The 24,472-nt window shown below is 36.7% G+C and overlaps 2 protein-coding genes across 2 annotated transcripts in view; one reads left to right on the top strand and one right to left on the bottom strand.

Annotated features, from left to right (window-relative positions):
* The window catches only part of apmap (adipocyte plasma membrane associated protein), a 28,486-nt gene extending 19,527 nt beyond the window's left edge, over positions 1-8,959 (top strand). Inside the window, exons 7-9 of the mRNA XM_056470694.1 lie at positions 106-240; positions 5,328-5,520; positions 8,167-8,959. Coding sequence (XP_056326669.1) covers positions 106-240; positions 5,328-5,520; positions 8,167-8,376 — 538 coding nt within the window. The 3' untranslated portion in view covers positions 8,377-8,959. The remainder of the gene's footprint in view (positions 1-105; positions 241-5,327; positions 5,521-8,166) is intronic.
* Positions 8,960-10,645: 1,686 nt separating this feature from the next.
* On the bottom strand, positions 10,646-17,243 carry LOC130239476 (cystatin-F). The gene is made up of 4 exons (XM_056470695.1): positions 17,023-17,243; positions 12,319-12,494; positions 12,099-12,218; positions 10,646-11,573 (listed from the first exon to the last, which is right to left on the bottom strand). Exons 1-4 carry the CDS (start codon positions 17,078-17,080, stop codon positions 11,481-11,483), a joined length of 447 nt encoding a protein of 148 aa, XP_056326670.1. The 5' UTR covers positions 17,081-17,243; the 3' UTR covers positions 10,646-11,480.
* Positions 17,244-24,472: the final 7,229 nt, after the last annotated feature.

Raw genomic sequence — 24,472 nt, 5'->3', positions numbered from 1 at the left:
TTTCATGGCTTTTTGCACTTTTATTGTGCATTTTGGCATCTGATTATTTTTATAGGAAACACTGTATTAGTAGAGCGTCTAACGTTTCTCTTGTGGTTGTTTCAGCGTTCTCGAATATGATACGGAGACTAAGGAAGTTAATGTGATGATGGAGAACCTCAGGTTTCCTAACGGCATCCAGCTCTTCCCTGATGAGGAGTCTGTTCTGGTGGCTGAAACCACGATGGCAAGAATCAAGAGGTGATGCTCACTGTGATGTCTACTTGTAGTTGAAGTCAGTATTATCAGCCCCCCTGTATATTTTTGTCCTCAGTTTCTGTTTAACGGAGAGATTTTTTTTTCCAACACATTTTTAAACATAATAGTTTTAATAACTCATTTCTAATAACTGATTTATTTTATCTTTGCCATGATGACAGTAAATAATATTTAACTAGATGTTAGGATTTAGCTTAAAGTGTCATTTGAAGGCTTAACTAGGTTAATTAGGCAAGTTAGGTTAATTAGGAAAGTCATTGTATGACAGTGGAAACAAATATTGCTTAAGGGAGCTAATAATATTGACCTTATAATATTGAAAAAATTAAAAACTGCTTTTATTCTAGCTAAAATAAAACAAAAAATGCTTTCTCCAGAGGAAGAAAATATTATAGTAAATACTGTGAGAAATTGCTCTATTAAACATCAGTTGAGAAATATTTGAAGAGTAAAGAAAATTCACAGGAGGGCTAATAATTATGACTTCAACTATACAGTTGATTTGGTTAATGTTTTTCCTTTTTTTAATGGTTTGACTCCCCAGGTGAAAATAAAAGTCTACTAGAGTACACAAAATATATTGAAATACAATTACATACACTTTAAGTACAATCTTTTTTAGGATCTTTTTTATTTTTTCTAAAGTGAAAAAATACGTACACTAAAAATATGATAATTAAAAGTAATACTTACACTACCTGTCAAAACTTTGGGGTCTTTTGGGGTTTTTCAGATTTTTTTAAAAAGAAAATTATTCTATTCATCAAAGTAGCATTTATTAAATGTTAAATTGTTACATATTTATTAAAAATTTAAATAACTGCTTTCTTATTGTATGTAGTTTCAAATTAAATTACTCCAGTCGTTATTGCTTTTATTACTATTACCATTAATAATAATAATAATAAATAATTATAATAACAATGATAATTAATATAAGATTGATTTCTGAAGGATCATGTGACTCTGAGACTGGAGTAATGAAGCTGAAAATTCATCTTTAAAATCACTGAAATAAATTATTAAATTATAAACTACTTTTGAACAGTTGTTTTATAGTGCAATAACATTTCACAATTTTGCAGTTTGTACTGCTTATTTACCATTTAAAACTCCTACTGACCCCAAACTTTTGACAGGTAGTGTAATTACAACTGTGAAAGTAAACTAAATATTACTATTTACTAAAAATCTATATAAATATCAGTGGTATCAAAAATATGTGTATTTCTTAAGTATAATTTGAATGCTATAAAATAGTACAAATTTAGTACACCTTTTCATAGTTATCGTATGTGTAAATGAAATCGAACTTTCAAATATATTGTTAGTGTAATAATTAAGATTTTCCCAATGTGCTATGTAAGTACACCTAAATTAAGTACTACTACCCAATAAGTGCACTAAAATACATTTTATAGAAGTACACCTTCACAATGCACTTGAAGTGCTCTATTTTAGGTAACTAGTTTTGTACGTTGTGTACTAAAAGTTGTCTTTAGTACTACTAACACTAAACTTAAGATCAACTATTTCAGTATTTAAAAACTTACTTTTAAAACAATTGAAACCATATTTCATGCACATTTAAATATACTAACTGTACAAATAAAATACACTTCTAAATTATTTATAATATAGCAATAATTTGCTGTTTTACTATTCCCAAAGAAGAAATACAAGTATTAGCCCTCCTGTGAATATAATGACATTTGTTATTATGTGGCACCATATTATTATGTATTCTTGATTGTTGGTCGTTTTCCCTGTTGGAGAAATGTACAATTAGCAGTGTTTACTGTTGATCAACAGTTGCAGTAAAAAAAACTTAGTATGAAGTGTAGTGTGTGTGTAAGATAGACCTTTGCTCACTTGCCTTGGTATGTCTGAGAAAGTCAAAATAAGCAGCTCAGCTCTCAGAATATAGTAAACAAATACACTACCTAACAAAAGTCTTGTCGCATAACCAAGTTTTAGGAACAGCAAATAATTACTTGACTTCTAGTTGATCAGTTGGTATCAGAAGTGGCTTATATGAAAGGCAAAGACCTCTAGATTACGCTTATTTTACCAAACTAAAATATGATCATCTTTAACACCTCCTCCTTCATCTTACCCCCAACGTGCTCAATAATGTTCATATCTGGTGACTGGACTGGCCAATCCTGGAGCACCTTGAGCCTTCCTTGCTTTCAGGAGCTTTGATGTGGAGGCTGAAGTATGAGACGGAGCGCTATCCTGCTGAAGAATTTGCCCTCTCATGTGGTTTGTAATGTAATAGGCAGTACAAATGTCTTGATAGCTCAGGTTGTTGATGCTGCCATCCACTCTGCAGATCTCTCGAACGCCCCATACTGAATGTGACCCCAAACCATGATTTTTCCTTCACCAAACTTGACTCATTTCTATGAGAATGGGTCCATGCGAGTTCCAATAGGTATTCTCCAGTATTTGCGATGATTGGGATGCAGTTCAACAGACAATTCATCAGAAAAATCTACCTTCTGCCACTTTTCCAAATGATCAACTAGAAGTCAAGTTATTATTTGTTGCTCTTACAACTGGGATCAATGACATGACTTTTGTCAGGTAGTGTAAGTGTATTTATACACACACACACACACACACACACACACACTATTAACTGCTGTTTTACGTCATAGAACTCCATAAAAAAGCCAGAAACATTTTTTGCACAGGTTTATCTAAAGGGTTAATACTGCCAACTGATGATCAACCAAAGAATTACAAATTGTACCTCCTCCCAACTTCCCAACAGGAAAAACCACCAACAAACAAGAATGCATGATTATATGCTGTCATGGCTTTGCAATCAACAAATGTTATTATAATAGAAGTCAATGTGGAAAAAACAGCCACCAACAAAATGATAGGGTAGTAAATTTAGAACACCACACAAGAGTTAAACGCTGTTTCACCTTTGGGCTGGTTCATTATAAGGTCAGTTTGAACACATCAGTCCTGCCCCGTCACATGTTTAATGACTCTCAGCTCACATCTCTCTTGAATTGTCTATTTCTCATTCGGTGCTGCTGGAGGCACAGGCTGTTCTCTTTACCTGAACACCTGATGATCCAAGGCTACGGGCTCCTTCATTTAAGCGTCCTGTGTGCAGAGATGCATAGCGTGTTTCTTTGAAGCTAATGTGCTCTCAGTGCTGCGGACACTTTATTATTCATGTACCCTCACCTTGTGCGCTGGTGATCTGGAATGCTCCGTTTGAGTCAGTAAAAGTGATGCTGGAGTAACATGACTCTTAGATTAAGGCCAGACACTGCGGGCTTTTTCATGCAGTGTTTTATTCTAATGAAAAGAAAACCTCCAAAAAAAGTGTATTTTTTCACTACTCTTTTTGTTTCTTTAGAGTTTAACAGGGTTCCCACACATCTTGAAAGTACTTGAATTAGAGACATATGGATTCAAGGCCTGAAAGTGCTTAAAAACAAACATGGGTCATTGAAATTCATTAATTCATTTTCTTTTCGGCTTAGTCCCTTTATTATTCAGGGTTCGCCACAGCAGAATGAACCGCCAACTTATCCAGCATATGTTTTACACAGCGGATGCCCTTCAAGCTGCAACCCATCACTGGGAAACATCCATACATTCTCATTCACACACTTACTCTGAATAATTTAGCTTACCCAGTTCACCTATAGCACATGCTTTTGGACTTGATAACCGGAGTACCCAGAGGAAACCCATGCCAACACGGGGAGAACATGCAAACTTCACACAGAAATGCCAATTGACCCAGCCGAGGCTCGAACCAGTGACCTTCTTGCTGTGAGGTGACAGCGCTACCCACTTTGCCACCGCACTGCCCGTCGATGAAATTGCTTGAATTAAATTTGAAATTGGTTTATGGTGCTATTTCAACAATTGTACAATTGTAAAATTGACATTTTTAATTTTAAAATCTTGAATTTAAATAATTTGATAACCATTTCAGAAACCACATTTAATTATTGCCAGTCATGAACTCAACTTATTTTATTAAAGTTCTTTAAACATGACTCTTTACATTAATCTATAAAAAAAATGACACATTCAAAACAATGCCTTAATGTGAATGGTGCTTTAAAAGTCCTTGAAATTCTCGAATCTGATGTTTATGAAGTAGTGGGAACTGTGGTTCAATTACAATGCATATTTTCGTCTCATTTTTTTAATATGGATGCGAACATGACATGTTCGGCTTAAATGATTGATAATCTTTTTGGTGCATAGATTTAAGCTTGGTCTTGCTTTTCAAAAGTTCCTAAAGTTAGCTTAAAATGGTTTTATGTATTTAACTTTATGAATATAATGAAACAATATTATTTAAAATGAATATTTTACAAACAGAAATATTTGACCATCCAACCTGATAGAGCTTGAGAGGTACAGCAAAGAGGAATGGGCAGAAGTTCCCAAAGACAGATGTGCCAAGCTTGTGGCATCATATTCAAAAAGACTTGAGGCTGTAATTGCTGCCAAAAGTGCATCAACAGAGTATTGAACAAAGGCTGTGAATACTGATGTACATCTGATTTTTCAGGTTTTTTATTTTTAATAAATTTGCAACAACTTCAAAAAATGTGCACATTGTCATTATGGGGTATTGTGTGGAGAATTTTGAGGAAATTAATGAACTTAATCCATTTTGGAATAAGGATGTAACATGGAAAAAGTGAAGCGCTATGAATACTTTCCAGATGCATTGTATATATTATCCTATCATCCTGCAGCGCAATGATTGGAGCTCCTCTCAAATTACGTCATCCAATGACCGTTCGTTTACCGAAAGATTGATGTCCGACACAGCCCACCTGCGTATCCTATAAACGCAAAACTAAACCAGCAAAAACAGAAACAACAGTCCCCAAACTGTATAACGTCATATGGACGTAACAGTGCTCCATCACAGTTTTTTGTAATCTTCAAAACATGTTCAGACAACATTGTGTTCTAGTAATATAGAAAGGATGTTATATTTTGAGGTTTCACACAGGTTTTTCACAGTTTTTAGTGCTGCGTATTGAATCTTTACATTGCTCTCTTCCCAGAGTTCACGTGTCTGGTCTCAATAAAGGAGGAATGGATACATTTATAGAGAACCTGCCGGGTTTTCCAGACAACATTCGGCGCAGTTCTTCGGGTGGATACTGGGTGGCCATGTCTGCTGTGCGGCCGAACCCAGGCTTCTCCATGCTGGACTTCCTTTCTCAAAGACCCTGGCTGAAGAAACTCATCTTTAAGGTGAGCTGTCTCTGTCTACAAAAAGGCTACTATTTTATCATCTTTCACAAGATGAAAGATGAGCCTTTGGTGACTCTAGAATGTGTCTGCAAAGTTTCAGCTCAAAATAGCCATCAGATTATGTATCATACACTGCAGAAAACTCACTTTCTGGAGCCTCACTCCGAATGATTCATTTGAAAATGGTTAGTTGTTGACTCACTAATTGGATCATTTGAATCAATGAGTTGTTTACAGGAGACTCAGTCTAAATGGATAATTTGAATCAGCAAGGTTTTTTTTTACTGGAAATTCACTCTGAATGGATCATTTAAATCAGTGAGTTGTTTACAGGAAATTCACTCTGAATGTATCATTTGAATCAGTGAGTTGTTTACAATAGACTCACCCTGAATGGATCATTTGAATCAGTGATTTTTAATTTTTTAATTTTTATTTTTTGCTTGAGATTCAATCTGAATGGATCCTTAGAATCCGTGAGTTGGATACTGGAGACTCACTCTGAATAAATCATTTGAATCAGTGTTTTTTTTTTTCAAAAAACTCGGTCTGGGGTGCGTTTCCCAAACAACGTCGTAACTCGTGGCTCAACTATCATAGTACGATGCATCGTTTGGGAAAAGAATGATGTAGTGACCAGTGTTTCCCAAAACCTGTAGTTTCTCTGTCGCAGATCCATTGTTTGAATAACATTAGTTAAAACGTAAAACGCCCATAAAACGGAGTGGAGTAACAACTTCTTTAGAGAAGAACCCCATCATTTTTTTGTGCAAATGATATTGTTTTACACAAACACGCATTTAAAATAAAATCCAATATTAGTTTTGATAAAAACATGCACTCGATTTCCTTATTAATTGAAATATATGTAAATGGCACATATAGGGCCTGTTTCCTTTACAAATATGATTGAGAATAATACATATTCTATTCTAAAACATAAAATCACTTACAAAAGCTAACACGTATTCTAATATCACATATAAATCATATAAATAAATAAATAAGTTTAAGAAATTAAACTTTAATAATAATATTAATGATGATGATGATGATTATTATTACGTAGGATATTGTTTATTTATTTTTTTGAAAAGTCTGCTTTTAAAATTTGATCACCTGCAAACCACTGCAGATGTGCTCTAACCAGCAGAGGCCCATGTCATATACAGTACAGATACTTAATAAAAAGCCTACTATAAATTAAAAGTATTAACGTGTGCTGTTTTTTTGTCTTCACAAACTTTGGAGACGTAATAAATTCGGCTTTTAAATAATAGTCACCTATAGCTTTCGTCATGAAGCTGTGTTCAAAATGACATCAAAGTTTTCAAAGTGCACTGCGAAGGGAGCACAATTGTAAACCTGATGATCGCTAAAACTGAACTGTTAAAATACTTTAAAAGCAAATTACACCTAAGAGAGATGACGTTAAAGCTTTTTTATTTTTAATCATTCCAAGTTTAAATGTTAGAAGGTTCTAAAGGAATAGGGCATAGGGGGGATAAGTGCGAATAGAACACAGCCAGGAACTGTTTCTAACTACAGCTCCAGAGGTGTAGTTGCAAGTGCACGAGTTTGCGATGCAGTTTGTAAATGTTCGTTGGAACGATGGGTTTGGAAAACGGCAAATCAACGAACTATGTTTGTAACGACAGAACTTGCGACGTTAGTCGGCTAATGATGGTTTTCTGAATCGCACCCCTGAATGGATAATTTGAGTCAGCAAGGTTTTTTACTGAAGATTCACTCTGAATGGATCATTTGAATTAGTGAGTTTTTTTACTGGAAATTCAATTAGAATGGATAATTTGAATCAGTGAGTTGGATACTGGAGACTCACTCTGAATAAATCATTTGAATAAGTGTTTTTTAAATTTTTTTTACTAGAGATTCACTCTGAGTGGATCATTTGAATCAGTGATTTTTTTTTACAGGAGACTCCGTGTGAATGGATCATTTGAATCAGTAAGGTTTGTTTTACTGGAGATTCTCTCTAAATGGATCATTTGAATCAGTGAGTTGTTTACAGGAGTCTCTGTGTGAATGGATAATTTGAATCAGGAAGGTTTGTTTTACTGGAGATTCTCTCTAAATGGATCATTTGAATCAGTGAGTTGTTTACAGGAGACTCAGTGTGAATGGATCATTTGAATCAGTAAAGTTTGTTTTACTGAAGAAGCTCTTTAAATGGATCATTTGAATCAGTGAGTTGTTTACAGGAGACTCAGTGTGAATGGATCATTTGCATCGGTAAGGTTTGTTTTACTGAAGAAGCTCTTTAAATGGATCATTTGAATCAGTGTGTTTTTTACAGGAGACTCTGTGTAAATAGATCATTTGAATCAGTGAGGTTTGTTTTACTGGAGATTCTCTCTAAATGGATCATTTGAATCAGTGAGTTGTTTACACAAAATAACCCCCCCCCCCCCCTCTTACTGTCTCTCCATTGTACGGGAAGGTTTTTTTTCCCTCAAGAAACCTTTCAACATAAGAGGGAAGACACACTTCAGTCAGGAAACTCTTTTGAAGTTTAGTCTTGTTTTGATTTCTGGATGTGTTTTTCTGTGTGTTTCAACTCTTCAGTCAGCACACTGTTGTAGTTTAATCTCATTTTTGATTTATGGGTGTGTTTTGTGTGTTCAGCTCTTCAGTCAGGACACTCTGTTGAAGTTCGTGCCGCGTTACAGTCTGGTGGTGGAGCTGCAGGGCGACGGGACGTGCGTGCGCAGTTTCCACGATCCCCAGGGCCTGGTTTCGGCCTACAGCAGCGAGGCTCACGAGTACAGCGGACACCTCTACCTGGGCTCCTTCCGCTCGCCTTATCTGTGCAAACTGGATCTGAGCAAAGTGTGAAACTCCACAGATGCTCCGCTTCTTTCACCGTGGCTTCCAGACGAACAGATTTTCAAGCAATTAACGTTGGCAACGCATCAACAAAAACACTAATCAACTTCTTCCAGATTACAGTCAACACATGAACAAACACAGTCCTTTCATTTGATCCCCATATTCTTCTTTTAGCTCTGACAGATGCCTGTTTTTTTGGTTTTTCATTAATCTGCGTGGGTGATTTTTCCTTTTTTAGAGCCGTGCGACGCATAATGAGCTCTCAGACGGGCTGTTTTTAAATCAAAAGACGTGCCATTACTATTTTTGATTCTCGGTGCCGTTTCTGGGCTCGTTTTATCTGCACCGACCTTAATATAGAGCTGCCAACTGGTTTTCTTGAAGATGCTGAACACGACGGCAGAATAGAGATGTTGTTTGGCGGAAGTGAAAGGACATTTCGGGTTCATTATGAATCTCTGAAATGCACAGCTATAGCTATTTCTGCTTTTAAAAGTGTGGTTATTTTTAATCGAGTGGTTGAAAGTATTCATCATTATTTGTATATGTTGCCGTGTCACTCTTGCCTGATAAATAATGCTGGCTTTACCGCATTTAGCACACCTTAGTTTTTTCCCATTCATATTTCATTAAATGTCCTTAAGAATTATCAGCAATAATGTCGTTAAAACAGTGGTTCTCAAATGGTGGGTCGCACAGCGGGGAACAACAGTGCTAAATGGAAGTACTTGCGTGGGAAGTCAAAATATTACTATATATATATATATATATATATACATATATATATATATATATATATATATATATATATATATATATATATATATATTACATATTATATATTATATATTACAATCCAGTAGTTTAAACAGTAAAGCATGAAGATTTGCTGGGTTTGATTCCCATCAAATGCATGAATTGTGAAATGGAGACACTGACCATGTAACTTTAAATTAAATCTTCAAACCAAAGTCATGTTGATGTCTAAGATTGTGTTTAAGGTTGATGCTAATTGGATCAAAAGAAAATAGACTGTGTTACTTTATATCTACACTAAAGAAACTTACTTTTGCTGCTTGCTCCAACTAATTTCTGAATATAGTCACAATTCTTGAGGACAACTTAAATGTTTTATGTTCAATCCACTTAAATTTGGTAAAAACAATCAAAGTTAACTTAATCGTTTTATGTTAGGACAACAAGTAAGAAATTGTGTGGTAGGCAGAAATTTTTACAGTGTATATCTATAAAGATATAATATGCGCATAACTAAGGGCCGTTTACACTTATCGAATTTAAAAATAAAACAAAACTTGTTTTCTGGTCATTTGTTTACATTCCAGCAGCATTTTCAGGACCTTTTTGAACCTCATAATCTGTGTAAATTACAAAAACGTGAACAAAAGAGAAAGATATTCATGTGCGAGTACAAAAACTTAAAGAAAAATAGAGGACTACTGAAGCATATAACTAGTTTATACAGAGAACATCTCCAAAAACTTGCACTTTCAAACCCATCTTCACCACTTTGAATTTTAATTTTCACAAATGCCAAAAAGCTTTTAGATAATGGTGTTGTAGAGCAGTGTTTCCCAACCCTTTTCCTGGAGGCACACCAACAGTACATATTTTGGATGTCTCCCTTATCTGACTAATTAACTTCAGGTTTTGGAGTCTCTTCTTATGTTCTAATTAGGTGATTCAGGTGTGTTTGATTAGGGAGACATGACTTCAGTCACAATACATTAAAACACGAAGAGTTCATTTACAAAAACCTCTAAGTGTCATCAGAAATCTTCTAAAATGAGCATTTTTACTTTTTGTTGTTGAGATATCGTACTTGAAAGGCAGTTAAGAAAACTTAATATTTGCCTGAAAAGTGAAATTAAGAAACCTACATTCAAGAGACTGAGGAAAACACAGCGAAATGTCAGGCACTTAAGAGTTTTTTTGTACATATGAACTCTTCAGTTGTTATTCTAACAAATTGACACATTATGAATGTGAATGAGGTTTTATGCATGCTATTGACAGCTGTTATTAAGTGTCATTCGCTCAGTTGTCATTTAAAATGCAAAGATAACATTGATTCTTATGACAACTTGACAAATACATCACAACCGTCTTCATCTTTGTCATGACAACATAGCTTGTCATAAATCTGTCATAAACATGATTGTCATGAAGCATTAGAATTGTCATGAATATTTGTTCTGATCACGTTTTCAGTGGAACAAACTGTATTTGTCATTAAAATGTGTTATTAAATGTAATAACTCTGTCAGAAAAATATTTTTAACAGCATCATTAATATGTAATGACATTTTAATGACAAATTCAGCTTGTACCACTGTAGTCGAGGTAAAAAAAAATATATATGACGCTGTTCATGGCATTAATAACGGCTTCGACAATTATGTTTATGACAGATTTATGACAGTGATATTGATAGTCAAGTTCTCATGCAAAAAACAGGTCGTGATGTATTTATGTCAAGTCATAACAAACGATGTTATCTTTGCTTTTAAAATGTCATAACTGAGCGAATGACACTGAACGACTCATTCACTTTCACCACAAGTAAAAGTATGACCCCTTCAAGTAAAGTGTTACCAAAAATATCTTCCTTTACTCAAACCTACACCTAATCATCTTTTACATGAGAATATTTTTAATTTAATATGACGGAAATCTGCGTTCTGAGGTAAACCCAGTTGAGAACCACTGTCCTGTCAGATGCTTGTACTCACCTAATGACCATACATGGACTTCTGAATCTAGGACATGTACAGTATGTCATACACACTAGGAAATAGACTAAAAACTAAATAAATCAGTTCCTACAAACCCATCATATGTGTTTGTGTATTTTTAGGACCAGTTTACTCATGAGAAGTGAAAGGATTGAAGCAATGGCTCCTGATCTACTTTAGGTGCGTAAAAACTGCCTCTGAAATCCCACTGAATAATTTACACTCAAACTCAGCGTTTGATCAACTGAAGGTCACTGGGAGATACTGCACACGATGACCAATGACAGCAATGGTTATATTTGCACACATTCAGCACGGTGTTGAATTAGCATGAGGTATATCCACTGAAAAGACTTGTCAGAAGTTGTCCGAAGAACGACAATTAAAATATTCGGTCATCATCTTCTGCATCCAGGGAATGGACCATACGTCAAAATGGCAGAAGAAGGTCTGCGAGAGAAAAAGATCAATATAAAAACAATATAAATTTATTTATATAGGCTTGTCATGAAAAACAGGATTCGTACAGTGCAAGTAAGCATCAGCAAGTTTAAATCTCAAATTTAATTCAAGCTAATTAATTCAACGACCTATGTTTGTTTTGAAGTACCTTCCAGGCCATATTTCTCAAATTCAAGTACTTTCAAGATGTGTGGAAACCCTGTATATATATATATATATATATATATATATATATATATATATATATATATATATATATATATATATATATATATATATATATATATATATATATATATACCCTGAATATATATATAATTTCCTGTATATGTAATGATTTTTATTTCCCCCTACCTGTAAACCCAATCCTCACAAGAAAAAATCTGAATCTTTACATTTTCAGAATACTTCATTCTGTGTCATTTAGGAGGCATTTTTTTGCACAGGGACCAAAAACAATGTCGGTACATTTGGTTCCCACAATGTGAATGCAATGTACACACACACACACACCTGTCGCAGCAGACTGTCTGTCTGGAAGGGACAGTTGATCAGATCCTCATTGTGGCTCATCTTCCTGCACACGGTCCGTGAGATCTCCACTTCCAGAATATAGCGGACGCCTTTGACTATCTGCACAGGAGGACATTCATATTAGAACACTGAGATCTTTTTACACACACACACACACACACACACACACAGTGGGGCAAATGTATATCTGACGCTGCACCTGTCTCTTTGCACAATCAACCGCTGATGCTTTGAAGAGGAAAGCGTCATTGGATTTATTGTTAAAAGAGTAAGTTCCAGTCAGGACGGCCTTCTTCACCCCGGTGTCGTTCTTACTGACGTTCTGCAGAGCTCCTGGGATCGGCCTACTGAAGACTCTGTGCACTCCACCTTTCTCTGGAGTGTAAAGTAACAAATTAAAATACTCAAGTTACTGTAAATGAGTAGTTTTTCTCAGGAATTGCAATTTACCAAGTACGTTTTTAGTGCAGTATCGGTACTTTTACTTCACTATTTTTTCTATAGGTGGGCATAGATTAATTTAGATTAATATAGATTATATAATCTAGATTATCTAATCTAGATTAAAATGGCTCATTTGAATTCTGCCGAAGGCATTCAGAATGTGTGTGCCACCCAAATAATAAGTCTTTGAGAACGAGTTTCTCAAGCCAGGTGGCGCATTAGACCAGGGGCTCATCTCCTGTTTCCAAAATGCATCACAAACTGCTTGAGAAACTATTCTACTATGATAGTTGGTGATTAAATTAAATTGTTCAATAAGATGTACTTGTGTTTACTAACTGTTTATTCAGTTAAACATCAATTTTGAACTGAAGGCCTACATAAGCTCCAAACAGCTTCACCTTAATGCGACTAAAGTCATAACTGAACAAAACAGAAATGGAATTAAGATGGAGTATGCATATATTAGTGGCATTATTGAAGTTAACACCGCGATCAAACTATTACCATCATGTAGGACTTTGCCACATTTTCATTGCATCGCTGAGTGATGCAATCTCAGCTTGCATCATAAAGCTTGCATCCAGATACTACTGATATTTTACGACAAGATACACACATACAGCTGTCAGTAAAGGACCACACACGCATATCGCAAAATGCGGAAGTTTTTTTTTCTTTCCATTTGGCGAGCATTATTAAATTCCATAACACTCTCACCAGTCCTTACTCCTTATTTGCATCTAATACCCCAGTTTGTCACGGGGGCATGAATGAAATGTTCATGAGTTAAAGTGAAACTGCTGAACTGCAGTTAAAATCCTGCTGATTTGATTCAGAAGGGCACTTTTTTGTCAGTTGGCTCCCCGGTCAGGTATACATCCGCGCTAAAAGTCATCATAGCTTGCGCAGAATAGACCCAGCTCCCAACCCAGCTTTGAGAATAGATTAACGGTGATATATTTTTATCGCGTGATAAGAGTCTCGCATTAACGCAGCACATTAATGTAGATAACGGCCCAGCACTACTATTTTCCTTCAACCTGTAGTCGCTACTTTATGTCTTCTAGTCTATGGCGATTGTCAAGTAGAAAAATCAGTCCTGCAATTTCTGTCCAATCAAATCACAGAGAAAGTAAATCGCACCATACTGAACTACTGGGGCGACGGTTCTATGGGGTGGCCGGTGCCCACAAGCTTGGCCCCCCTAAATTTGGACGCGTATTTTTGTGTCAAAACGCCACGAAGCAGCGAGATCAGCCATCCGTGGCAGACTGCGAACATATGACAGACCTCTCGCGCGCGCTCTGGGTGTCACATGCACTCGCTCTCATGTGTGTGTGTGTGTGTGCGCGCGCGCGCGCGCGTGTGTGTGTGTGTGTATATGTATATATATATATATATATATATATATATATATATATATACACACGTGTGTGTGTGTGTGTATGTATGTATGCATGCATATATATATGTGTGTGTGTGTGTGTGTGTGTGTGTGTGTGTGTGTGTGTGTGTGTGTGTGTGTGTGTGTGTGTGTGTGTGTGTGTGTGTGTGTGTGTATGTATATATATATATATATATATATATATATATATATATATATATATATATATATATATATATATATATATATATATATATATATAGGGTCAGAATTGGGTCACACTTAACTGGAAATGTAAACGGGTACTTTGAGTAATTTTCAATGAGTTTTACTCATACCTTGAGTAATTTTGTAGATAGATAGACAGATTTTGTAGACAGATACTTTTATTCACTTGCACTGCATTTTGCATGTAAACGCGTCAGCCTTTCACAGTGTAATACTCACTACTTTTTGAGTACTTTTTAAAGGGCTACTTTTTACTCATACTTCAACTATTATTTACAACAGATACTTTTACTTTGCTTGCACTGCGTTTTAAGCAAGTAATGGTACTTTCACTTGAGTATGATTATTCAATACTCTTTCCACCTGGTCAAAACACTTCCCATCTGTCATTTTCAGCTTAGATTTTGACAGACAACAAAGTAGCACAGTAATCAACGTAAAAGATATGATCAGAGTCTGAAATTATAAAGGGGTCATGGGTTGAGAAACCTCCTTTTACTTGAGCTTCTGTTATATAGGAGGCTGTCATACTAAAAGAATATCATGTACATTTCATAGCTGAAATCAGCCTTGCTACTGAAATAAAAGCTTGTTTTGAGAGCAGGCCCAGAAAACGCCGGATCCTGGAATGTACCCATGTGTTTGTAGGTTAAACACCACCTACGTTCATTTGTGCATGACATGGTCAGATCCAAGCTCAGATGAGGAATAAACATGCTGTATAAAAAAATCACAATAGTCTTTTAACAAAACAACCTACATTTCAGCCTAGGCCAAATCAGCCTACATTTGACCTAATCATACGTTTGACTGCAGTTTGTAGGTGAAGTAAAAACTACGGGGCAGTATGGCGTCGACAACTCTTTTTTCCTTTTCACATTAATGATACTTACAGGGATCTATGGAAGCATATGAGTAGCAAAATTCATTTTGATATATATAATATGCAAAATGGCAATGCAATATGTTAAATAGCAATGTATTTTAATTTACATCTTCCAAGACACATGTGCAATGGAAATGCAAATGATCAAAAATGAAAATTTAATCCTGCATTTCCTAACCGCGAGTCAAAATGCATTCAGGGCACATTTCATTTAACCCGTTTAGACCCGAAGTTTCTGAAAAGTAAAAGTATGTTTTCAAAGTGTCCACAAAAAACATGGGCTGACGTGATGTCTATTGTCATGGACACAGGGTCCAAAGGGGAAATTTCTGGCAGAATTATTGTTGTTATTTGTAAATCTTAATCTGAGGGTTCAAAAAAATGTACAAAATGTCTTCATTGAACATGATCTATGCTTAGTTTTCTAATTATTTTTGTCATTAAATAAAAATGGAACATTTTTTCCATGCAACTTAAGGGAAAAATAAATAAATTGATTAAATAATAAATATATATATATATATATATATATATATATATATATACATATACACATACATACATACATACATACACACATATAAAAAATAATAAAAATGAATTAAAAAATAAATAAATAATAAAAAAGTCTAAAAATAATGTAATTAAAAAATTTAAAAAATAATAATGATTTAGATATATCTATATACACATACACGCATAATGAAATTTGAAAGCATAAATAAATGAAAATTATCCAGAAATCATCAGCTACTTTACATTTTTACAATGTTTGATGAGTTTTTCATTTTTACAATTCCTATAAGAAAATACTTTACATTCTACCCTAATTTTGTGATTGATTGGAGTTTGTTAAAACTAAGTATTAACATAAAACTCCATAGATGACAACTGGCCTTTGTGAAAAAAAAAAAAAAAAAAAAAGTCTCACCAGCATTTAACCCATTTAGACCCGAAGTATCTGAAAAGTAAAAGTATGTTTTCAAAGTTCTTGAGGCTTTAAATTACATGAAATACTCAAGAACCACAAAAAACATGGGCTGACGTGATGTCTATTGTAATGGACACAGGGTCCAAAGGGGAAATTTCTGCCAGAATTATTGTTGTTATTTGTAAATCTTAATCTGAGGGTTCAAAAACATTTACAAAATGTCTTCATTAAACATGATCTATGCTTAGTTTTCTAATTATTTTTGTCATTAAATAAAAACGGAACATTTTTTCCGTGCAACTTAAGGAAAAAAAAAAATTAAATAATAATAATAATAATAATAGAAAATAAAAGAAAATAAAAAAATTTAATAAAATACAAGAAAATAATATATATATATATATATATATATATATATATATATATATATATATATATATATATATATATATATATATATATATATATATTAAAAATAAATAAATTATAAAAATAAATAAAAAAAGATTTTATAATAAATAAAAATAAAAATGAATTAAAAAATAAAAAAGTCTAAAAATAAATAATGTAAATAAATAAAAAATAATAATAATATAAATAAAAAAAATTATGATTTAGATACATCTATATACACATACGCTCATATAATGAAATTTGAAAGCATAAATAAATTATCCAGAAATCGTCAGCTACTTTACATTTTTACAGTGTTTGATGAGTTTGTCATTTTTACAATTCCTATAAGAAAATACTTTACATGCTAACTTTACATTCTAACTACAGTCTAACAAATATTGTGATGGATTGGAGTTTGTTAAAACTAAGTCTTAACATAAAAGACTCCACGGATGACAACTGGCCCTTGTGAAAAAAAAAAAAGTCACCAGCAAATCAATTTTCAGGAGTAAAATATTAACCCTTAATAAGCACAGTAATTCCTGACCCAAAGTGCCATTTAAGTGACAGATAAACAAAACCAAACAAATAGCTCAATCCACAGAAACAGAAGTATGAGAAAAGCTCTTACCGGGTGAACACAAGCTTGCTAAGAAAAGCAAGACAAGTAGCTGATAAGAGCCCTTCATGTTGGTCTGTTGGAGCTCTCGAATCTGCTCTGCAACTTCCTGTTCAGCAACACTTCAACCACCAGCCAGCCATGTGCTGCATGCAGGCCTCCAGACAGCACACGCTTTTCCCATTGGCCAAGAGCTTCTACATGCACTCCATGAGCCTGCAAAATGAACACAGGTGAATTCAGTCCACTGCTAATTACTGCTGGACAACTATCTGACGTTCCTTCTTCTGAATTGTCTTGAAACCTAGCTTGTTTTTAGCTTAGCTTTGTTTTGGTAGCTTTAAATACATGTAGATGTTGAGGATTTTGAATATCGTATTAGTAGAATGGACTGAATTTCTCCTCAAAGTGAACTGAAAGAGGTTGTGTTGGTTGAAAGGCTTTGAAAGATGTTGAGCGAACTCGTGTGGTTTCCTCCCACATCCGCTGATGAAACACAATGAGAACATGCTGATGAATGGTCAACTACCGTCTTTAAATAGCTGAAGAATATGAGCTGAACTTTTAGTAGGAGTGACCGTATTTCAGTTGAAGACATGCTTTGTGTTCAAATTCTAACTAAATAATAAATAAATAAATAGAAAGTCAGTATTTAACACATTTTAGATTACATGTAGGTTTCTTTTAAATAGGTTTTCAAGAGATCACACTTAGCTGATGATTGATTATAAAGCTTTTTTGGCATGCTGTCCCGGGAGAGAGCCCTGAGCTTAGAAGATCCCCGAGCTCGGGGCTCTCTCCCGTTTGCAAGGCAAGAAGGGAGTTTGAACTCCTGTAGGTCTCGAGAACTCCACTTCTGTAGTGGCTAGTGAACAGATAGTGATTGCTCTTAAGAGATAACTACTTACTAGGAGCATGTCTACAGTGCCGATTTGGATTAGTCAATTAACTTAAGTTAAATGTTTTTGGATGGTGGGAGGAAACCGGAGAACCCGGGGGAAACCCACGTGAGCATGGGGAGAACGTGTAAACTCCACACAGAAACATCAGCTGAGTTGGTAAGGACTAGAATCAGTGATGTTCTTGCTGTGAGGCAACAGTGCTAACCACTGGGCCACCGTGCCACCCATCTAGGAACGGAGTAGGGGTGGAAGGGGTTTCCTCAAAACAAATATGGCTGTTATATGGAACTTAGGGTATTTATAGTGGCTTTGAAATCGGCTGATTGGTGAATCATAAATTGAATAATGCTGGACCGGCCGCAAGCAATCATAAGCACATGATATTCTCAAAATTAGTTTATAAATAAAATTTACTAAGTAAAATAAATATTAGTAGAAATAAAATTTTAAAAAATCTTTATTCATACATTTTCCTTTGGCTTAGACTCGATTACAGAGGCTGCCACAGCAGAATGAACCGCCAACTATTTCAGCATCTTTCACACAGCAAATGTCCTTCCAGCTGCAACCCAGTACTGGGCAACACCCATACACTTTCATTCTCTCTCTCTCTCACACACACACACTCATACACTACGGACAATTTAGTTTCAAGAGTTCACACTTAGCTGATGATTCATCAATAACTTGTTTGGCATGCTGTCTCGGGAGAGAGCCCCGAGCTCAAGGGATCCTCGAGCCCGGGGCTTCCTCCCGTTTGCAGAGCGAGAGGGGAGCCTGAGCTCGGTGGATCTCAGAACTCCCCGTCTGCAGTAGCTAAGGGAACACGTGAGGAAAAAGCAAGGGGGCTAGACAAATGTTTCATTGTTATGCATGATGTATATTTTTTGGATGGTGGGAGGAAACCGGAGAACCTGGGGAAAACCCACGCGGACACGGGGAGAACATACAAACTCCTCACAGAAACACCTACTGACCTGGCAGGACCAGGGTTGGCAGTGTTCTTGCTGTGGGGCTAACAGTGCTAACCACTGGGCCTCCGTGCAGCCCGATCTATAGTGAAGGAGGAGAATGGGGAGGAAGGGGGGTTTCTTCCAAACGAAGATAAAGTGGACTGAAAACTGTGGTTATTTATAGTAGCTTATGGCTCATATGATTGGATGATACTGATTAGCTTAATACGAGACCGGCTGTGATAAATCATAAGCACGTGATCCTCCCGAAATTAGTTTATTAATAAACCTCACTTATCCAATTCATCTATAGTGCATGTCTTTGGACTGTGGGGGAAACTGGAGGAAACCCACTGGGAGAACATGCAAACTCCACACAGAATTGCCAACTGTCCCAGCCGGGACTCGAACCAGCACCCTTCTTGTTGTGAGGCGACAGTGCTAGCCACTAACCCACCTAAAAAATCTATAATTGCACTTTTATAACTTTATCTTTAAATACGTTTTGTTTTGTACGTTCAGATACTCGTCCTCTTTTAAATGCAGGTGGAGCTTGACCCAAGCCCTAACCTAAACCTTAATGAATAGTGATCTCAAACACAAATGTAAGATTTTATATTGCTATTATCAATTTTGTGGAACTGTGCTTCACCAATCTCGAACTCGAGTGCTCTGCATCACAAATTTAACACCGTACAATGTGAGCTACCAAGCAAACTGACCATGCCAGAAATGTTGTCTATATGGAGACGGAGAGGTGAGGCAAACATATTCGATTACTAAGCCTAAACGCCAATAAGTTTCTTTCTGGTATTTATTTCCAAAGAACTGCATCATCAATTCAATTCATTATTATTTCTATAGCGCTTTTACAATGTAGATCGTGTCAAAGCAGCTTAACATAGAAGTTCTGAAACTGCGTTGCATGAAACAGAACAAAAGATGTTGGTGACCTGTGGTGTTCATTTTACGCAGTCAAACACACAGTACATTGTTGGCGTTTCACCAAAAATAGAATGAAGCACATGTTCCAATGATCCTGTGTTGCAATTTAAATATACTGTCTATAAAAATAAACTTGTGTAAATGCACTCACTGGCCACTTTATTAGGTACACCTGTCCATCTGCTCATTCATGCAAATTTCTAATCATCCAATCACATGGTAGCAACTCAAAGCATTAGGCATGTAGACATGGTCAAGACGATCTGCTGCAGTTCAATACAGGTATCAGAATGGGGAAGAAAGAGTATTTCAGAAACTGCTGATCTACTGGGATTTTCATGCACAACCATTTCTAGGGTTTACAGAGAATGGTCTAAAAAGAGAGGAAATATCCAGTGAGTGGCAGCTCTGTGGATGCAAATTCCTTATTGATGCCAGAGGTTAGAAGAGAATGGCCAGACTGGTTCCAGCTGATAGAAAGGCAACACAAGAAACTGAGGCTACAATTCGCATAGGCTCACCAAAATTGGATAATAGAAGATTGGAAAATGAGTCTGATGAGTCTCGATTTCTGCTGCAAAGTTCATATGGTAGGGTCAGAATTTGGTGTCAACAACATGAAAGCATGAATCCATCCTGCCTTGTATTAACGATTCAGGCTGGTGGTAGTGGTGTAATGGCGTGGGAGATATTTTCTTGGCACACTTTGACACACCATTTGCTCTCCTTCATGTGGTTTTAAAGATTAAAAACGTTAAACACAAACGAAGATATTTTGAAAAATACTGGCTCATGATACACTGACATCCATAGTCGGAAAAATGCAACCCAGGCTCATTCTGAGAACGTAGTCCCGTGGACGTTTCTGGAGACAGCGAAATATGTAGCCGGGGGTACCTACGGCTGCATTTCATTTTTTTAAGCGAACGCTGCGGGGCGGTGTGACGCCGTTCCTTTCGGCGCTTGCCGGCCGGCCTCTCGCCTCCGTATGGAGGGCTTTCCTGCTGCAACCAGTTTGTCCGGTTAGCTCTTCGTGTTCTTTGGCGGACTCGTGGCGCAGAGAGGGGCTGACCACGACGACGACCGGGTTCGAGTCCGGGGAAGAGCGGTTCCATAAATCAGGTAAGAAAACAAAAACAAAATCAAAAAAATGAAGCGAACAAGTTCGTCACAGGGTGAGAATGTGGTCAAAATCCGAAAACGTGGTAAAAATCAGACGAGGGCTTTTCTTTTTCTGGACGGCTTTTGTGAATCGTTGTTGGTTGGGTTTAGGAACGGAGGAGGGTGGGTCAGCCGATTGGCCGGTCGCATGGTCAATCATTCTTTCATCCAGGCAGACAGGCGGAAGGCAGTTCGACAGCGGCCTCTAGCGGGTTTACGCGAGAACGGCGTGGGAAATAGCGCACACAGCGGCCTCTCGCGGATTCGCGAAAACAAAAACTGCAAAAATACAGACCTCCCAGGACGTATTTCGTGGTCTCCAGAAACGTCCACGAGACTACGTTCTCAGAATTAGCCTGGGTAGGAAAAATACTTTGAAAGTCAAAGGGGTACCATCAACCAGCATTTCTCAAAATAACTTCTTTTATTTTCAACCGAAGAAAGAAACTTTTTTTTTTAGGTTTTGAACAAATGAAAGGTGATAAATAATGACAGAGCTTAAATTTTTGGTGACTTCCACTCAAGGGTTTCCATAGTGACTGTATATTAATATCCTCTCTTACCGTTAGATTGCTATGAGGGAATGATGGAAAACGAAAGTCCCGCCCCCTAATACTCAATATTCTGTTTTAGTTGGAAGCACATCAACATACTGAAATAAAAGTCTCAGCTACTCAATCCGATTCATGTGGACTTTAATTATGACAGAGCTTAAACTTTTGGGTGAACTGTCCCTTTAACAAAATCCCATTTGAAGCATGTGTTATGGGTAGCATCACCGATTAGAGCAGGGATGTCAAACTCAATTCCTGGAGGGCCGCAGCCCTGCACAGTTTAGTTCCAGCCTTGCTTCAGCACACTTAAGCTGCAGTCACACTGGGCTTTGTGTGTGCGAAATTCTGTCGTACAGCGCTGCGAAAAGGGCCGGGATTAAACAAGATGATTAGACATTTAAAAAAGCGAGCGATTGCTCCATGTTTTAAATTTATGTCCAGAGAGGTCGTGTTTTGATCCTCGATTGGTCTCACGCAGTCCAGTGATGCGATTTTGCAGGTCAGAGTTCACCAAGCTTGAACTTTGCACCACAGCGAACTGCGAAACTTAACGCATGACCCTGCGTTTCTGGTCTGACGCATTCGCGTGCGTATGAATGGAAGTCAATATGCTTATTTCACGCGGCCGCCATTTTAAAGAACCAGAGCGAGGCTGTGGTGGGAATAAACGCGGAAGTATAGGACCAGCACTGTAAACATTGCAGTGACATGCTGTGGACTACAAACCTCCAGCTGTTGCCGAGATTTCAAAATACAGATATGGTGTAAACATCACTTTAATATCAGTCAGTACGTTTAATTTAAACAATTAAAAGCAATTTAGCATCAAACAACATCACAAGCTCTGTAAGAGTAATATGCTCAAGTGTCCTCCTAGGCTTCAGTTCATGGCAGCAGGTAAACAGAGGGGACGCTTCCCTGCTTCAGCCTATGTAACTTGGTGAGCGATAAACACTGCAGTCCTCTGTAGCACACCCTCGTGTTGTCCCGGTACTGAAGTTTTAAAACAGTCTAATTCCCGCTAAGTAAAAATTGAAGCGCCGCTGAGCGCGGATGACTCGACTGATCTTCACGGCTGCTTCGCGGTCCAGTCTCCATGTATCATGTGTTTGCACTCAGTTTACCGCTCTTCACCCAGTGCAAACACAGATACACGGAGACTGGAGCGCAAGCGCGAAACAGCCATAAGGATCAGTCGAGTCATCAAGCAGATCGCTCGGCTGTGTTTGTGCTGAGTAAACAGCGGAGGGTGAACTGATGACCTTCTCGGCCAATCACAAGCATATCTGTTGAGCACGTGAACACAATGGCCAATCAGCGCTGTTTTAAGAAAGCCATCAACAGTGCTTTAAATGTTAGCGGGAAATTGACAAATTTTCTTTTAATTCAGTAACGTGACAAGTCTAATATAGTGAAAGAATCAGTTCATTAACTTGAGTTTGATAAATGGCATCTAAAACTTGTGTTTGGGAAAGAAAACGTTAGCTAACTAGTGCCGTTTCCCTTAACTTAGCTGAAAATGAGCTCTGATATCCCTTTATATTTTCACTATTCATTCAGAACGGACCTTCGGGTCACTCAGAAGGCGGTGAAATGATAAATTTGTGTCTCTTTCTATTCGCTGATAAGATATACAGCCAAGTACACAACGTTCTAATGTAACTCCCAACGATACTTCCGGGTTTCTTCCCACCGCAGCCTCGATTTTGCTTTTAAAAATGGCAGCCGCGTGAAATCAGTCTATGGGAGGAAAAGCCCAGTGTGACCGCAGATTTACCTGTAGGTTTTAAACAAGACTGAAAGACTTAATTAGTTTGATCAGCTGTGTTTAATTAGGGTTGGAACTAAACTGTGCAGGGCTGCAGCCCTCCAGGAATTGATCGACACGCCTGGATTAGAATGACTTTTGACACTCTTTTCAACGTACTGTTGAACTGGCACAATAACTCTAATATTACAAATCATTTAGGAGAGATTATATGCACACTAAGAAGCTGGGAAATGGTAGGTGGTGAGAAGTAAATCCTATGAATCATTCATTTAAACAATTTAAACACAGTTATTCAGGAAAAAATTATGTGGTTGTTTGGCGAGTCATTTTTTGTTGATATTGATTTTATCCTACAGTTTATTGAACAACAGCTAAACATTGAATAACTTGCATTTTAGAAAGTATTGTGAGTCGTTTTGTCTTGTTTCAATATGAAAACCAAAGCTTCCATTATTCACCTGGTTAAAGCCTGAAGAAGCTGTTTGCTCTAGTCCAGCAGATGGCGCTGTGTTGTCAGTGCAATATAAGTGTATCCTGTTGCTCACGTTTTCCAGAAGCTCTTGTTTTTGACCCTGTGCTGGTTATAAAAGAGCAACAAGCCACTACACATGTAAGAATTCGTCCTGCAATCACACAAAAAAAAACGATTTAGCTTTTCAATTCACAAAAGCGAAAATCTTGGCTTTACTTCTCACTTTTCAATTTCCGGAGCTCCTCGGCCGCTCATATCAAGTGTTTACTCTTGTGATGAGAACATGAAAAGGCGAGTTCCAGTAGTGCCACATGCTTCAATCTTGCCTCCAAAATTGCTTCTCCGTTTTAAGGATTGAAGCCTGTTTTTGCTTCAACAGTGTGGATTCTTTTTCATATGACAAAAATGATTGTCACAATTCTCATACCACAACAGCTTTTTTGACATTTCCCAACATGCAAACAATCCATTGTCAATATCAGTGTTTGTGTGTAAAGTCCACGTGAAATGAAAATTTACAATGTTTATAATGCTAGCTCACATTGTTAGTCTTAAGGTGAATAATTAATCTGTGAGTTAACTAATCCGAAAGTTCATTCATTCATTTTCTTTAAGGTTTAGTCATTTTATTAATCTGGGGTCGCCACAGTGGAATGAACCGCTTATCTTAACTTATCCAGCATATGTTTTACACAGCGGATGCC

Source organism: Danio aesculapii, chromosome 13 (assembly GCF_903798145.1).
Source record: "Danio aesculapii chromosome 13, fDanAes4.1, whole genome shotgun sequence".
In the NCBI taxonomy this organism is placed as follows: domain Eukaryota; kingdom Metazoa; phylum Chordata; class Actinopteri; order Cypriniformes; family Danionidae; genus Danio; species Danio aesculapii.
This window is presented reverse-complemented; position numbering and strand designations above follow the sequence as displayed.

What these genes read in the sequence shown, in the direction of transcription:
- LOC130239476 (XM_056470695.1), bottom strand. Translation starts at nt 17,080, where the DNA reads ATGAAGGGCTCTTATCAGCTACTTGTCTTGCTTTTCTTAGCAAGCTTG. An exon ending in TTGATTGTGCAAAGAGACAG is followed by an intron (nt 12,219 to 12,318) that starts GTGCAGCGTCAG and finishes CCTCCTGTGCAG; the next exon opens with ATAGTCAAAGGCGTCCGCTA. An exon ending in CAGACAGTCTGCTGCGACAG is followed by an intron (nt 11,574 to 12,098) that starts GTGTGTGTGTGT and finishes TTTCTCTCGCAG; the next exon opens with ACCTTCTTCTGCCATTTTGA.